This window comes from Cervus elaphus, chromosome 15 (assembly GCF_910594005.1).
Source record: "Cervus elaphus chromosome 15, mCerEla1.1, whole genome shotgun sequence".
NCBI classification, from domain to species: Eukaryota; Metazoa; Chordata; class Mammalia; order Artiodactyla; family Cervidae; genus Cervus; species Cervus elaphus.
In genome coordinates, this window is record NC_057829.1 from 84,761,978 (window position 1) to 84,778,096 (window position 16,119).

Sequence of the window (16,119 nt, forward strand, 5' to 3'; positions counted from 1 at the left end):
CACTTCCACTGTATAATCATAAGGGATTTGATTTAGGTCATACCTGAATGGTCTTTTGGGTTCCCCTACTTTCTTCAACTTAAGTCTGAATTTGGCAATAAGGTGTTCATGAACTGAGCCACAGTCAGCTCTATAGAGTACAGAATAAACGTCTTAGTTAATCTCAGCAACTACAGGTGAGATTTTGGAGAGGTTATGAACAATGCCGTGCTGTCCAGGTTGTGTTTGAGTTAAGGTAAAGTAGTTCAAGGTCTTTTTAAGTGAAAATCTGTTTGTGAATAGAAAGGGGTTCCAGAAGGTTTAGCTCTAGGAATTAGAAAGAAAGTAAAGAAGGAAACTTACTCTTTGGCTAAAGTTTTTCCACAAACAAAAAGCTGACTGAGGACATGGTGGGCAAAGACTGTGAGGTTCCGCTTCATTTCAGGGAGAGACAAATAGGTAGAGTACAGAAGAATTTTAGGGCAGTGAAACGATTCTGTTTAACACTATAATGGTAGATACATGTCATTACACATTTGCCAAAACTCATGGAATGCATAAGACCAAGAATAAACCCAATGTAAACTATGGGTGATAATGTGTGCTGTGCTGTGCTTAGTTGCTCAGTCATGTCCAACTCTTTACAACTCCATGGACTGCAGCTGGTCCAGCTCCGCTGTCCATGGCAATTCCCCAGGCAAGAATACTCCTGTGGGTTGCCATGCTGTCCTTCAGGGGATCTTCCCAACCCAGGGATCAAACTCAGACCTCCTGAATTGCAGGTGGATTCTTTACTGTCTGATCCACCAGGGAAGCCCAAGAATACTGAAGTGGGTAGCCTATCCCTTCTCCAGGGGATCTTCCTGACCCAGGAACCCAACCGGAGTCTCCTGCATTGCAGGCTGATTCTTTACCAGCTGAGCTACCAGGGAAGCCTGATAATGATGTGTAGGTTCATCAATTCGTAACAAATGTACCGTCCTGGATGCTGATAGTCGAAGAGACTTGGGTTGGGGTGGGCAGAGGTGTATATGCACTCTCCACTTTCTTTTCAATTTTGCTGTGAACCTAAAACTGCTCTTTAAAAAGTCTCTCTTTAAAAAGTAAGCAAGCAAAACTAACCATGTTTAAGCAAGAAAAAAAAAAAAAAGGTTGCTTAAGAAAGGGAGAGGAAATGAGTGTGAGCGTGGATGAGGAATTAAAAAAAAACAATAATAAAGGAGAGGGATCTTGCACTGGGCATATGACAATGAACTGTCATGAAATCAATGTTTAACTCAATGGTCACCTTAAACCCAAGAGAAAGAAAATGAGATTGAGTATGTGCACCTGCTCTGTAATCACAAATATATCAGATACAACACCGGGTTATTGATTATATTTTGTCCCTCATTCTCATTCACTTGTTCACCACATTTTGAACATACCTCCTTATGACGAAGAAGTAACCTCATAAGTTAAGCTAAAAGCTAGAATCTGAATGCAATTATACTACATCACATTCTCCACAGAGGGAATCCGTTTTATATTTCCCCACATCTTAGCATTTCTTTTTTTAACATTAAAAAAAGTGTGCTCTGCATGAATGCACAGGACTTGGAAGTGTAAGGAGGAATGTGCCTTTCTTGCCTTCATTTCCGGACACTTGCTGCCGGCTGGTGGCGTTACCGCGCAATAACTAATATTTTTTGCCTTTCCACCTGTCACCTGGAAGGAACAGCGGGGCACAGTTGTCGGACTCAGCTTCAGCTCGATGGTTCTTCCTCTTTTTTTTTTAACTGCCTAGCGCCGCAGCTTCAGGGATTTCAATAGTTCCCCGACCAGGGGTTGAATTTTGCCCTCCGCGGTGACAGCGTTGAGTCCTAGCTGGACTGGATCCCAGGGAATTCCTAAGTCCAACTTTTCTGACCTTTTAGGAAACGCATCCCCGTGAACTTGCCAGCGTAAGGGACTCGACTCACAGTCAGTTCAGCACCAGCGCTTCAAGGGTCCAACGGGACAATCTCGGAAACGACCGAGACCAGGCAGACCTTTTTGATCCGAAGACTCGCCAAGTCCTCCCTTGCGCCCCCAGGAGGTGCAACCAGGCGCTGGGGGACTGCGCATGCGCGGTTTGACGGCCATTGCGCCGTCAACGCTTCCGGTGGCTTCGGGTCTCCCGCTACAGCATGAAGATGGGGGAGGACGTCAGAGGAGCGCACAGCGAAGGGCCACAGAAGCTAGTCCTCTGCGTTCTCTGCGGCCTGCCCGCGGCAGGAAAGTCAACTTTCGCGCTCGCCCTCAGACACCGGCTACGGCAGGAGCTGGGATGGGCGGTGGGCGTCGTCGCCTATGATGACGTCATGCCGGAAGCGAGCCTTGAGGCAAGCGCGCGCCCATTGGTCAGTACGGAGGGGGCGGGGCCTAGGCCGGAGTTCAGTTCAGCTCAGTTCCGCTCATTTGCTCAGTCTTGTCCGACTCTTTGTGACACCTAGGAGTACAGCCCGCCAGGCCTCCCTGTCCATCACCAACTCCCGGAGTTTACTCAGGCTCACGTCCATTAAGTCGGTGATGCCATCCAACCATCTCATCCTCTGTCGTCCCCTTCTCCTCCCGTCTTCAATAGCCAAGGGAAATATGTATTATTGGAGGAGACCCTGATGCTGGGAAAGATTGGGGGCAGGAGAAGAAGGGGACGACAGAGGATGAGATGGTTGGATGGCACCATAGGTGTACTGGATAATGCATGGTGTGGGGGAAGGATCCCTGATGGAGGAGAGACGGGGGTTCGAGGAAAGTGAGCTGGTTTACACAGAATAAGTTGACTATGAATATGACAGGTACAAACAGCCACCAGTATAGGGTTAGATTCTGAAGTCAGCGTGCAAGGTGGAAATCTCCCATTGTCAGATACCCTCCTGAAAATCCTTTGGGAAGGTTGTTCTGAAAAGAGGGACAGACGCTTTCAAAAATTCCAACACAGCCAATTTAACAATCAGCCAGGAAAATCCAGGTTTTATGGGGCTATAAGTTATGCAGTTTGAGGGAAACCCTTTTAAAGAAGAAGAATTCAAAATTACAAGTAACAAGGTACTTTTAGGGTGCCTCCTGTGAAAGTCCAGTTTGTACAAATGAAAAATTCGTCCTCTGAAGCAGCATCTTCATTTGTAATCAGAGTAAACCTGCCACTGCCAGAATAGGAAAAGATGTTGGTTTCTTAGTTGACCACCAAATGAAGTAATAGGCTTGTCTTTGGGTACCAAGTGCATACTCTGCTTTAAACCCTCAGATCACCCTCAGCGCGATGGGATGCATCCCTTTGAGAAGCATGTGAAAACAGAGACTTTTTGGGGAACAGTAGGTTGATGGCACTCATCTCATGCTAACTCTAGAGAAAATACTCAGTGACATATTCTGAAAATTTTAAGTAGTTTCGTTGTTTAGTGCTGAATGTAGATGAGTTCGCATAAATAAAATGCAAATGTGTGATTTCAGTCTGAGTATATTTGCAAAAATACAATACATTTGGCGTGTGAAAAATTTTGGACTTCACCAGCAAAGTTATATATTTCCCCATTCTTGGCTAATTGTGAGGTAAATATGGTATCAGTCCTATGGTAGCACTGGATTTACTTAGGTAATAGTATTTTCACCACTCTGCAGGAAGCTGGAACTTGACAATAGAGATTGTATTTGCTGTGGTTTTCCCTCAGTTTTCTTACTGTATTTTTTCCACTCTCCCCCTACAAAGGCCCAGGGGCTCATTTTGTTACCATGATTAGGATATCTCACATTTTAGGAAGTGATCTGTGTTGCTCTTTTCTTTTCAGTGGATTTCACTGATATATTGGGTTGGCCAAAAAATTCATTTGAGTTTTTCCATAAGATGGTACAGAAAAATCTGAGCCAACTTTTTGGGCAATCCAATATTTGTTTTGTGAGCTGTAATCTCAGTGTTGTGATGAGGCGTGGACAGACAGGAGAGGGATCCTCATCTCCCATCCTTGTGTTTTCCCTCCAGCCTTGACCTCATAACTGAGTCGGTGTTCTCCAGAGCCCGTGAGCAGCAGCGAGGTTACTTGTGTTTCCACACTATTTATTCTCTTCCCCTCAATCTGCTTGCTCTATCTTTCATTATCCCATTCCATTCCTATTGTTAGCCTGATACCTTTCATCTGGACCCAGAGAATTTTCAGCTGATCCTCTTTCTGTCTGCAAATTTGCTTATTTCAAGGGCATGTGGGCATTGCTATATCTTAGCCAGACTGTTTTATCTTGGCAGGATATTTATTTTAGTTCCTTCTTTCTCCTGGTAACAGCTTTTCATTCTTTCATTTATTCACTTTTTCAGTCATCTCATATACATTTCTGGAGCATTTTTAGGTGTCAAACCCTCTGCTGGAGGCTGAGTATACAGCACTCTATTGATCTAGCAGGGACATGGAGTTGCTTAAACAGTGTAAACCCTCTTAGAGTGGAGACTCAATGTATACAGGTGTCACGGTAGGCAAGGAAGGGTCTGCATGCCTTCTGCATGGTTGAGTCTGAAAAGAGTTCACAGAGAGCTAATATCACTGAGTAGTTTTTCAGCAGAGGGAATAGCATATATGAAGACATGAGTATGAGAAAGCCAGTTGTGTCTAGAGACCTCCAAATGGTTCAGAAATTATCATATGGAGCAGGGCGGGTGTTGAGGCATGACCACACTACTGGCCAAAGCCTAATATAATTTGCAGTTCTCTGGTATTTTGCAGCCATCCCAGTGGAAATTGCTTCGCCAGGAACTGTTGAAGTACCTTGAACACTTCTTGCTGGCTGTCATTAATGGGTGTCAGATGTCTACCCCACCCAGCAGGACTGAAACCATGTGGGAGGATTTTATAACCTGCTTGAAGGATCAAGATATGATATCTTCTGCAGCTGTTGAGGCCCAGTCTCTCTACTCCTTAACGAAGACTGCTGTGTCTAGACCTCTGCTTTTGATTTTAGATGACAACTTTTATTATCAAAGTATGAGATATGAAGTCTATCAGCTGGCTCGGAAATGTAATTAACACATTTTTTCTCCTCTCACACACAAAGATATTTATTCATGTGTCAAATTTACTAGTGCTGGAACTTCCCTAGTGATCCAGTGATTAAGATTTCACATTCCAATGCAAAGGGTGAGGATTTGATCCCTGGTCAGGGAGCTGATATCCCACATGCCTTGTGGCCAATAAACCAAAACATAAAACAGAAACAACACTGTCACAAACTCAGTAAAGACTTTAAAAATGGTCGCATCAAAAAAAAAAAAAACAAAACCAACATCACTGTTTTTAGTGGGAACTTAAGTGGATTAGGAGGTTTATATGGATTTACTTCATTTTCAAAGCTACACGTTCAGTACTGCAAATGATCTTTCCTTCTGCAGATGGGGTAACTTATGTAAATACATTTAGTTCCCATTTTGGAAGAGTACTGCCTGAGTAATTTTGTGGTTTTTGAATTGTTTTCAGATTCATTAGGCTTTTGCCAGCTCTTTTTAGACTGTGCTCTCGAGACCTGTCTACAGAGGAATGCCCAGAGACCACGACCACTGCCTGCTGAGACCATCCACCAGATGGGAAACAAGATAGAAAAGCCCAACCCTGAGAAAAATGCTTGGGAACACCACAGCCTCGCAATTCAGAGTCCAGCATGTTCTTCAGAGGCCAGGTAGCCCACTCAAAGGTGTCTTTTCACCAGGCGCCTTGCTGGGCCAAGCCCTGGGCTGCATGCTTGTCCTGTATCCACTTGGTTGCTCTTCACACAAGCCTGGAGAGAGATTATTTCTTCCCCTTTGTGTAGAAGAGAAAACCCAGTGAGGAAGTTTAGTTTGCCCAGAGTCACTGAGATTGTCAGTTACAGCTGAGAGGTGAATCCAGGTTTCTTTGCAAATATGTCCTCTTGTTAAAATTATACGGTTTCCCAGGGATCAGGGCAGGGAGTTCAGAGTAGGGTACCTCTCTGATACTCTTGCTGAAGTAGTGTAGTCTAGATTGCCCAGCAGTTTTCTTTCCTTTGTCAGTTTTTTAAAAAAACTTTTTATTTATTTTTTTGGCTGCACCACGAGGCTTGTGTGATCTTAGTTCCATAAGCAGGGATCAAACCCATGTCCTCGTCATTGGGAGCGCAAAGTCTTAACCACTGGACCACCAGGGAGGTCCCCCCAGTAGTTTCTTATACAGAGAAAAGTAATGGAACTGAATCCTGGCTATGCCTTAAATCTCACTCCATTACATTGCTTGTGTAGGTGTGAGGCTTGTGGCTATGCTGTCTAATGCATTTGATTACTGAAATAGGTCTCTAGAGTTCTAGTTTACAACATTTCTGATAGAAATTTCACCAATGATGGAACTGTTCTGTCTTTGTCCTGCCCGGGATGGTAGCTGCTAGCCACATGCAACTGGCCATCAAGCACTAGACATATAACCAGTGCAACTCATGACCTGAATTTTATTTATTATGTATTTATTTGGCTGCCCTGGGTCGTCTTTGCTGCATGTGGGCTCTCTCTCTAGTTGCAGAGAGCCAGGGATGCTCTCTAGTCACTGTGCATGGGAGTCTCCTTTCGGTGGGTTCTCTTGTCGTGGACCACACGCTCCAGAGCACAGCCTAAGTAGTTGTGGCCCATGGGCTTAGTTGTTCTGAGTCATGTGGGATCTTCCCAGACCAGGGATCCAACCCATATGCCCTGTATTGGCAGGTAGATTCTTAAACACTGGACCACCAGGGAAATCCCATGACCTGAATTTTAAATGTTATTTTGATCACTTTAAACTTAACTGGTTGCATGTGGCCTGTGGGTGCTGCAGGAACAACACAGTTCTAGAGGTATGTCCCCCTAGTCCCTTAGTTCCTGCCTCACTGTTGTCTGTCCATATGAGATCAACAGTTTTTTTTTTTTTTTTTTGAGATCAACAGTTTTTAAAAGGCTAATGTTTTAAACTCTGTATTCTCTTCCAATCATATAAATGTTTTTCTTACACTCATTCTTCAAAATGTTTAGTTCCCAAGATAGTTTCCATGCATTTTGTAATACTCTAACATTCTAAAAACATTCAATATTGGATTTAAGTAAGTACTGTTCATAGGGTTAATGAAATAAGCTATGGCTGAGATTTCTAATTTTAACTTTCCATAATATCTTGAAACTTTGAGCAGGTGAACACATAGCTGATTGATGGCTTGTGTTTCTGGAATACTGAAAATGTTTTCCTTCGGAAATGAATGGCTGGTTGAGATATTGAGATATCCCATGAGAGCAGCCCAAGGTTACCATCACTGCTTTGGGGGCTAGTTCTTACTAGGGGTAGGAAGGAGTGTGAGCTTTGCCAGTGCCAGGGATAACCCTGAGCAGAATCTGCAGGTTTGTCTTGAGTCTTAAGAACTTGGTCCAGGGACTTCCCTGATGGTCCAGTGGCTAAGACTCTGTGCTGCCAAAGCAGGGGACCCAGATTCAATTCCTGGTCAGGGAACTAGATCCCACATGCCACAGCTAAAAGGATTCCACGTTCCACAGCTAAGACCCTGTGCAGCCGAATAAATAAATATATAATTTAAAAAAGACAAAACCTAAACCAGGGAGGAAAGAAAACCAACCTGTGGTCTAAAATAGTCCCAGCATAGCTGTGAAGGGGTTGTCTAAAATCTGGTGACCTTCTATTGGAAGTTGAAAGATGATATGACAAATAAACCTTTCCCAGGCTTCTGTGAAATACTACAACTACTTAACTGGTGGTTCAGCAGTAAAGAATCCGCCTGCAATGCAGGAGCTGCAGGTTTGATCCCTGGGTCAAGAAGATCCCCTGGAGTCGGAATTGGCAACCGACTCCAGTATTCTTGCCTGGAGAATCCCATGGACAGAGGATCCTGGTGGGTTACAGTCCATAGCGTCACAAAGAGTTGGACATGACATCTGAACTCACATACACAGACACACACACACAAATGAGTAGAAGCCAGGAAATAAAGACTAAGCATGCTTCTCTGGGGAATATAAAGTTGTAGGTACCTAAAGTTCAGCACTTAATGAGAGAAAAGAGAGAATGTCTTTTCAAAGCTTATTAATAGGGGTCTTGGGAAATTATTAATTTTTTACAAGAGGGATTTTGGGGGGCTTCTTTGTTTTGAAGTTCTACATTTGAATTTTGCAAGTAGAAGGTAGCTTCCAAATCACTTTGCTTTCCCACTTCTGTTTAGGATTTTGAATATACCACTTGTATTCCTCTAGAATTCAGCTTAGTGCTCAAAAACACAAGTTCTTTTAAAAAACAGGTGTTTGATGTAAGAATTTATTTAATCCTACCTCCTCTTACAGGCTGAAGCTGACTGATTTATTGATTACTGCTTTGGAAAATCCAATAAAATACGTGGAGGAGAATTTGGAACAAAAAGTAAGTCTTTCAGTTGAGATTTAGCATAAATGAGAAGGAACTTTCTCTCGGAAGAAGGATCTTCTGTAGGAAGAGCATTTGGAGCTGAGTGTGAAGTATGAATAACGTGTGGAAGATGATCTCTGTCCCTGCCCCAGCATCTCACCAGCATCCAGCCCCTGATACCTGGGTGCAGCGGTGCTCTGGAGGCAGCCTGCGCTGTTTGGTCAAAGGCAGCTGTTAAATTTTCAGAAACGTTGGAGCCTGCTGATGTTACACTGGTAGCTTGAAGTGGGCATGGATGGGAATATTTACACCATTGTTGTTGTCGTTGAATCACTCAGTCGCGTCTGACTCTTTGCGACCCCAGGGACTGAAGCACGCCAGGCTTCCCTGTCCTTCATCATCTCCCAGAGCTTGCTCAAACTCATGTCCTTTGAGTCAGTGATGCCATCCAACCATCTCATCCTCTGTCATCCCCTTCTCCTCCTGCCTTCAATCTTTTGGCATCAGGGTCTTTTCCAATGAGTCAGCTCCTCGAATCAGGTGACCAAAGTATTGGAGCTTCAGCTTCGCATCAGTCCTTCCAATGAATATTCAGGACTGATTTCCTTTAGGATTGATTCGTTTGATCTCCTTGCAGTCCAAAGGACTCTCAAGAGTCTTCTCCAGCACCAGAGTTCAAAACCATCAATTTTTCGGTGCTTAGCCTTCTTTATAGTCCAACTCTCATATCCGTACACGACTACTGGAAAAACCATTGCTTTGACTAGACGAACCTTTTTTGGAAAAGCAATGTCTATGCTTTTTAATATGCTGTCTAGGTTTGTCATTGCTTTTCTTCCAAGGAGTAAGTGTCTTTTAATTTAATGGCTGCATTCACCATCTGCAGTCATTTTGGAGTCCAAGAAAATAAAGTCTGTCACTGTTTCCATTGTCTCCCCATCTATTTGCCATGAAGTGATTGGGACCAGATGGCATGATTTTAGTGTTTTGAATTGAGTTCTAAGCCAGCTTTTTCACTCTCCTCTCTCACTTTCATCAAGAGTCGCTTTAGTTCCTCTTCATGTTTTGCCATAAGAGTAGTGTCATCTGCATATCTGAGGTTATTGATATTTCTCCCAGCAATCTTGATTCCAGCTAGTACTTCATCTAGCCCAGCATTTCACTTGATGTACTCTGCATATAAGTTAAATAAGCAGGGTGACAATATACAGCCTTGATGTACTCCTTTCCCAATTTGGAACCAGTCCATTGTTCCATGTCCAGTTCTAACTGTTGCTTCTTGACCTGCATACAGATTTCTCAGGAGGCAGGTCAGGTGGTCTGGTATTCCCACCTCTTGAAGAATTTTCCACAGTTTGTTGTGATCGACACAGTCAAAGGCTTTATCATAGTCAATAAAGCAGGAGTAGATGTTTTTCTGGAATTCTCTTGATTTTTCTATGATCCAGTGAATGTTGGCAGTTTGATTTCTGGTTCTTTTGCCTTTTCTAAATCCATCTTGAACATCTGGGAGTTCTTAGTTTACATGCGGTTGAAGCCTAGCTTGGAGAATTTTTAGCTTTACTTTGCCACCATGTGAAATGAGTGCAATTGTGCGGTAGTTTGAACATTCTTTGGCACTGCCCTTTTGGGGGATTCGAATGAAAACTGACCTTTTCCAGTACTGTGACCATTGCTGAGTTTTCCCAATTTCCTGGCATACTGAGTGCAGCACTTCAACAGCATCATCTTTTAGGATTTGAAATAGCTTAGCTGGGATTCCATCACCTCCACTAGCTTTGCTTGTAGTGATGCTTCCTAGGGCCCACTTGACTCCTCACTCCAAGATGTCTGGCTTTAGGTGAGTGATGACACCATTGTGGTTATCTGGGTCATTAAGATCTTTTTTGTATAGTTCTTCTGTCTGTTCTTGCCACCTCTTCTTAATATCTTCTGCTTTTGTTAGGCCCATACCTTTCCTGTCCTTTATTGTGCCCATCTTTGCATGGTATGTTCCCTTAGTATCTCTAATTTTCTTGAATAGAGAATCTTTCCCATTCTAAATAGACAAACACTATAGATGGGTTTGTTTCTGTCTTTGAGAGCTCATTCTTAGACATTAACCAGCATACATGTAGGCACATGTAACCCAGTTTACAACTTGATGTATTTCACTTAGACCCTCTCCTAGAGAAGAAGGGGGCTTCCCTGGTGGCTCAGATGGTAAAGAATCTGCCTGCTATGCAGGAGACCTGGATTTGATTCCTGGGTTGGAAGATCCCCTGGAGAAGGGAATGGCTACCCACTCCAGTATTCTTGGCTGGGAAATCCCATGGACAGAGGAGCCAGGCGGGCTACAGTCCATGGGGTCACAAAGAGTTGGACACGACTGAGCGACTAACACTTTCACTAGAGAATACCTGGAACAGAAAAGCCCCTTTTACTTTTCTTTCTGTCTGTTCACCTATGTATCACCTACACTTTAGTCATTTCTTTTATACAACTAGGTAACTGTCCCAATAACAATGTCTTATTACCTAGGAAACAGACAGACTTATCTGTTCAACTAACATTCTTCATCAAGCTGATCAGACCCTCCGAAGAATTGTCTCTCAGACAATGAAGGAAGCCAAAGGTATGCTTAGTAGTTAAGATTCTGTTCAGTTGAGACTATTCTCTCCTGCTACTCTTGTTCCCTGGACACGAGTACTTTATGTACTTTCATTTGTGACGTTTACATCATGTTTTCTGTTTAAATGTGCAACTTGGTTATGTTAAACTTCCACCCCTGGAATCAGGCTTTCATCCATCCAGTAGGTTTTTATTGAGTGGCTACTCTGTACTAGGCTTTATTCTAGATATTGGAACATTTGGAGGGAGCAGAATGTCATAGTGAGGAGACACACAAAAAATGAATATACGAATATATACCAGTGCTCTGAAGAAAAATAAAGTAGGGTAAGACAGTATAGGGGCTTCCCTGGTGGCACAGAGGTTAAAGCGTCTGCCTGCAATGCAGGAGACCAGGGTTCGGTCCCTGGGTTGGGAAGATCCCCTGGAGAAGGAAATGGCAACCCACTCCAGTATTCTTGCCTGGAGAATCCCATGGATGGAGGAGCCTGGTGGGCTACAGTACATTAGTCCATGGGGTCGCAAAGAGTCGGACATGACTGAATAACTTCACTTTCACATGACAGTGTAGTGATGGGAGGATTTATTTTTAAAAGAGCAACCATGAAGACTTCTCGGAGGAAATGACATTTAAGCAAAGATGTGAATGAAGGGAAATAGCAAGCCATACTGATGCCTGAAGGATCATTCCAAGCAGTGCACAGGTAAAGCTGTTATGTTCTAGAACACAAAAGAAGCCATTGAGTCCAGAGTGAAGCAAGGGATGGAGAGAGGTAGTCAGGGCCAGTTGGAAAATCAGCATGGCATCTGAACAAGCTCAGTGCACTGTCAGTCTGAGGTTAGATGAAATATGTGGTAATTACAATTTTGGAAAATTATTCCTTTAGGTTTTAAATATTGAACTCTTTACTATCACCCTTGATTTTAAAAATAACAGCAGCTTAACATTTCTTAAACTCCTTTTATATGCTAAGAGCATTATATATTTTTTCTAGTCTTCAGAATCCTATCAGAGAAGTGTAGTTTTACAAATGGGGAAATGGAGGGTCTGAGAGGATAAGTATCCCTGCTCAAGGCTACACTGAACAGTGGCTATATATACTTGGGCAACTTGGGGTTCAGAGTTAAGTCTGATTCTAGTCAGTGCTTTCTGTTATGCTCCCGCACATCACCAACATTTATTATTAATACCTTTAGAAAAACTTAGGTCATTGGAAGAAGAAACAGTATACTAACCATATTATGTTTTTCAAACTTTTTTTGAAAACTGTGATCCATAAGTAGATTTTAATGACCTAGTGTGTGTAGCCCCTTACACAAACACACTCCTGCATAGAAACTGGTTTCATAAAACACTCCCATGTTTAATGAACTCTACTGTGGGACTATTTGATTGCATCTTAGAAAAACACTGGTTGCAATGTGCAACCCAGGAATGGGTTATAATACAAAATTTGGAAAAGAGCTGGAACAAAAATGGTCTTACATCAGAATGAAAACAAGAATAGTTGTAGAAGTTCTTTCAGCCATTTGCCTTTGTCTATAAAATGAATTATGACCATGACATTGGTCCCATCACTTCATGGCAAATAGAAGGGGAAAAAGTGGAAGCAGTGACAGATTTTATTTTCTTGGGCTCCAAAATCACTGCAGATGGTGACTGCAGCCATGAAATTAAAAGACACTTGCTTCTTGGAAGGAAAGCTATGATAAACCTAGACAGTGTATTAAAAAGCAGAGACATCACTTTGCCGACAAGGTCCATATAGTCAAAACTAAGGAAATGGCAACCCACTCCAGTATTCTTGCCTGGAAAATCCCATGAAAGGAGGAACCTGGTAGGCATGCGGTCGCAGAGTCAGACACGACTGAGCGACTTCACTTTCACTTTCATGGTTTTTCCAGTAGTCATGTATGGTTGGGAAAGTTGGACCATAACAAAGGCTGAGCGCCAAAGAGTTGATGCTTTTGAATTGTGGTGCTGGAGAAGACTCCTGAGAGTCCCTTGGACTGCAAGGAGATCAAACTAGTCAATACTAAAGGAAATCATTGGAAAGACGGAGCTGAAGCTGAAGCTCCAATACTTTGGCCACCTGATGCAAAGAGCCAGTTCATTGGAAAAGACCCTGATGCTGGGAAAGATTGAGGGCAGGAGGATGAGGGGGTGACAGAGGACGAGATGGTTGGATGGCATCCCTGACTCAATGGACATGAATCTGAGCAAACTCCGGGAGACAGTGGAGAACAAAGAAGCTTGGCATGCTACAATTCACGGGGTGGCAAAGAATCAGACATGACTTAGTAACTGAACAACATAAAATCAAGGGGGAATAGGGTTATACCCAAATTACTCTTGACTCTCTTCCTATCCATTAAAATATTTTTTCCCCCCTTTTGGTGAAGGAGATGGCACTAGCTTCTAGAACTCTGCTTAAATAAAATTAGAAAATTTGGTTCTCTTTCCATTAAGAAGTAAAAGGACAATCCACAGAATGGGAGAAAATATTTGCAAATCACACCTCATAAGGGACTTATACCCAAAGTATATACAGGACTCTCACAACTCAATAATAAAGACAAATAACCCAATTTTTTAAACAGGCAAAGAATCTGAGTAGAAATTTCTTCAGGGAAGATAGACAAATGGCTAGTAAACACATGGAAACACACCTGGCATTATTAGTAATCAGGGAAATACAGATCAAAACCACAGTGAGATGCCGCTGCACACTCACTAGGACAGCTAGAACCTAAAAGTCCAAGTTTTAGTGAGGATGTGGAGAACTCAGAATCCATGGCCACCACTGCTGGGAATGTAAAATGGTGCAGCTGTTTTGGAAAACAGCCTAGCAGCTCCCGAAGAGTAAATGTAGTTACCATGGGACCTAGAAATGAAAACATATATTCATATAAAAATTTGTACACAGGTGCTTATAGCATCATTATTACTAATAGCCAAAAGATAGAAGTAACCCAAATGACCATCAGCTGACAAACATATGGATATGTCCATCTATCCAAAAAATGGATTATTCAACCATAAAAAGCAAGAAAATACTACAACATGGATGAACCTTGAAAACATTATGAAAAGTGTTAGAAGCCAGTCACAAAAGTATGAGTCTAGTCATGTGAAATGTCCAGAATGGGGAAATCTGGAAACATGAGGTAGATTACTGCTTGCTTAGATTTTGAGGGCAGAGAGAGGGGGAATGGGGCAGGAGGGTGATATTAACTATCACAGATGATAAAAATGTTTTTCAAGATTGACTGTGATGATTGCTGCTTATATCTGTGAATATACTAAAACTACTGAATTGTAGTTTAAATGGTAAGCTGTAATGTTAATTTTACCTCCATAAAGCTGTTCAACAAAAAAATCAAGTTCTCAGTCACATCACCCACATGGCTAGTGGCTGCTGAACTGAATAGGGCAGACATAGAACACTTCCATCATTGTAGGAAATTATATTGGACAACTATTCTAGGTATATGAGCTTTAAACCCAACTGTCATTTTCTAGCTCTGCTCTTTTGCCTTACTATCTGTTAATTCAATAAGATTGTAAGCCAACTTATTTTGTCAACAAAAAGCCTTTTCTGCTCACATATTTCATAGCAAGTTATTTAAATGATTTGCTTGTATTGAATTGTGACCTTTGTCTACATGTATATTACATCAGCTCAATTATAATTTGTAGAAGAATCTGAATGGTTTGTCTGAAGTAATCAAATTAATTTCCTAGTGTCATCAGTCCAGCTAAATTTAATCTACCCAAATAATTTTGAGTATCTTTATTTTAGATGAACAGATGTTTCCCTACAACTTGAAGCTTTTGGCAGAGGAACTTAACAAGCTCAAAGCAGAGTGTTTGGAAGACCTAAGACAAGGAAACAAAAGATACCTGTGCTTTCAACAAACCATTGACTTATCAGATGTTATTTCTTTTTTCCATTATGAGAAAGATAACATTGTACAGAAGTATTTTTCAAAGCAGCATTAAAACTTCTGAACCTCCAATCAAACATCTAGTTTGGTTATGATTTTGCAAACAAATTAAAACAATTATGTATTACTGGATGTGTTCTAGTCTAATAATGTGAATTGCTAAAGACCTGTTTAAAAAAAATCAGTCTATTCTTTGGACAAACTCTTAGAAAGATAGAGTCTCCCTAGACTGAATCAGGAAGAAATAGAAAATATGAACAGACCAATCACAAGCACTGAAATTCAAACCATGATTAAAAACCTCCCAGCAGACAAAAGTCCAGGACCTGATGGCTTCACAGGCAAATTTTATGAAGAGAAGAGTTAACACCTATCCTTCTGAAACTGTTTCCAAAAAGTCACAGAGGAAGGAAAACTTCCCAACCCATTTTATGAGGCCACCATCACCCTGATGTCAAAACAAGAAAAAGATATCACACAAAAAAGAAAATTACAGGCCAGTATCACTGATCAACATAGATGCAAAAATCGTCAACAAAATACTTGCAGTCTGTATCCAACAATACATTAAAAAGATCATACACCATGATCAAGTGGTGAATCCCTGGAATTCGTCCCAGGGATGCAAGGGTTCTTCAGTATCTGCAAATCAATCACTGTGATACATCATACCAACAAATTGAAGAATAAAAACCGTATGATCATCTCAATAGATGCAGAAAAAGCTTTTGATGAAATTCAGCACCCATTTATGATAACAACTCCCCAGAAAGTGGATATAGAGGGTACATTCCTGAACATAAGAAAGGCCATATAAGAATTTAGAAAGGTGGTAATGATAACCCTATATGCAAAACAGAAAAAGAGACAGATGTACAGAACAGACTTTTGGACTCTGTGGGAGAAGGCAAGGGTGGGATGTTTCAAAAGAACAGCATGTATATTATCTGTAGTGAAACAGATCACCAGCCCAGGTGGGATGCATGAGACAAGTGCTCGGGCCTGGTGCACTGGGAAGACCCAGAGGAATCGGGTGGAGAGGGAGGTGGGAGGGGGGATCGGGATGGGGAATACATGTAACTCCATGGCTGATTCATGTCAATGTATGACAAAACCCACTGAAATGTTGTGAAGTAATTAGCCTCCAACTAATAAAAATAAATGGAAAAAAAAAAAAAAGAAAGGCCATATAACAAAC

The 16,119-nt window shown here is 41.9% G+C and overlaps 1 protein-coding gene across 2 annotated transcripts; it reads left to right on the forward strand.

The window, feature by feature from the left end:
- The first annotated feature begins 1,909 nt into the window (after positions 1-1,909).
- On the forward strand, positions 1,910-15,174 carry PSTK (phosphoseryl-tRNA kinase). Of its 2 annotated transcripts, none has more exons than XM_043926859.1 (6): positions 1,910-2,342; positions 4,713-5,004; positions 5,460-5,658; positions 8,303-8,378; positions 10,884-10,977; positions 14,777-15,174. In XM_043926859.1, exons 1-6 carry the CDS (start codon positions 2,148-2,150, stop codon positions 14,974-14,976), a joined length of 1,056 nt encoding a protein of 351 aa, XP_043782794.1. In that variant the 5' UTR covers positions 1,910-2,147; the 3' UTR covers positions 14,977-15,174. The 2 variants fall into 2 exon arrangements, with proteins under 2 accessions (XP_043782794.1, XP_043782793.1); XM_043926858.1 differs by having other exon boundaries at positions 1,912-2,360; positions 14,777-15,057.
- The last annotated feature ends 945 nt before the right edge of the window (positions 15,175-16,119 follow it).

What these genes read in the sequence shown, in the direction of transcription:
- PSTK (XM_043926858.1), top strand. Translation starts at nt 2,148, where the DNA reads ATGAAGATGGGGGAGGACGTCAGAGGAGCGCACAGCGAAGGGCCACAG. An exon ending in AGGCAAGCGCGCGCCCATTG is followed by an intron (nt 2,361 to 4,712) that starts GTCAGTACGGAG and finishes GGTATTTTGCAG; the next exon opens with CCATCCCAGTGGAAATTGCT. An exon ending in CTATCAGCTGGCTCGGAAAT is followed by an intron (nt 5,005 to 5,459) that starts GTAATTAACACA and finishes AATTGTTTTCAG; the next exon opens with ATTCATTAGGCTTTTGCCAG.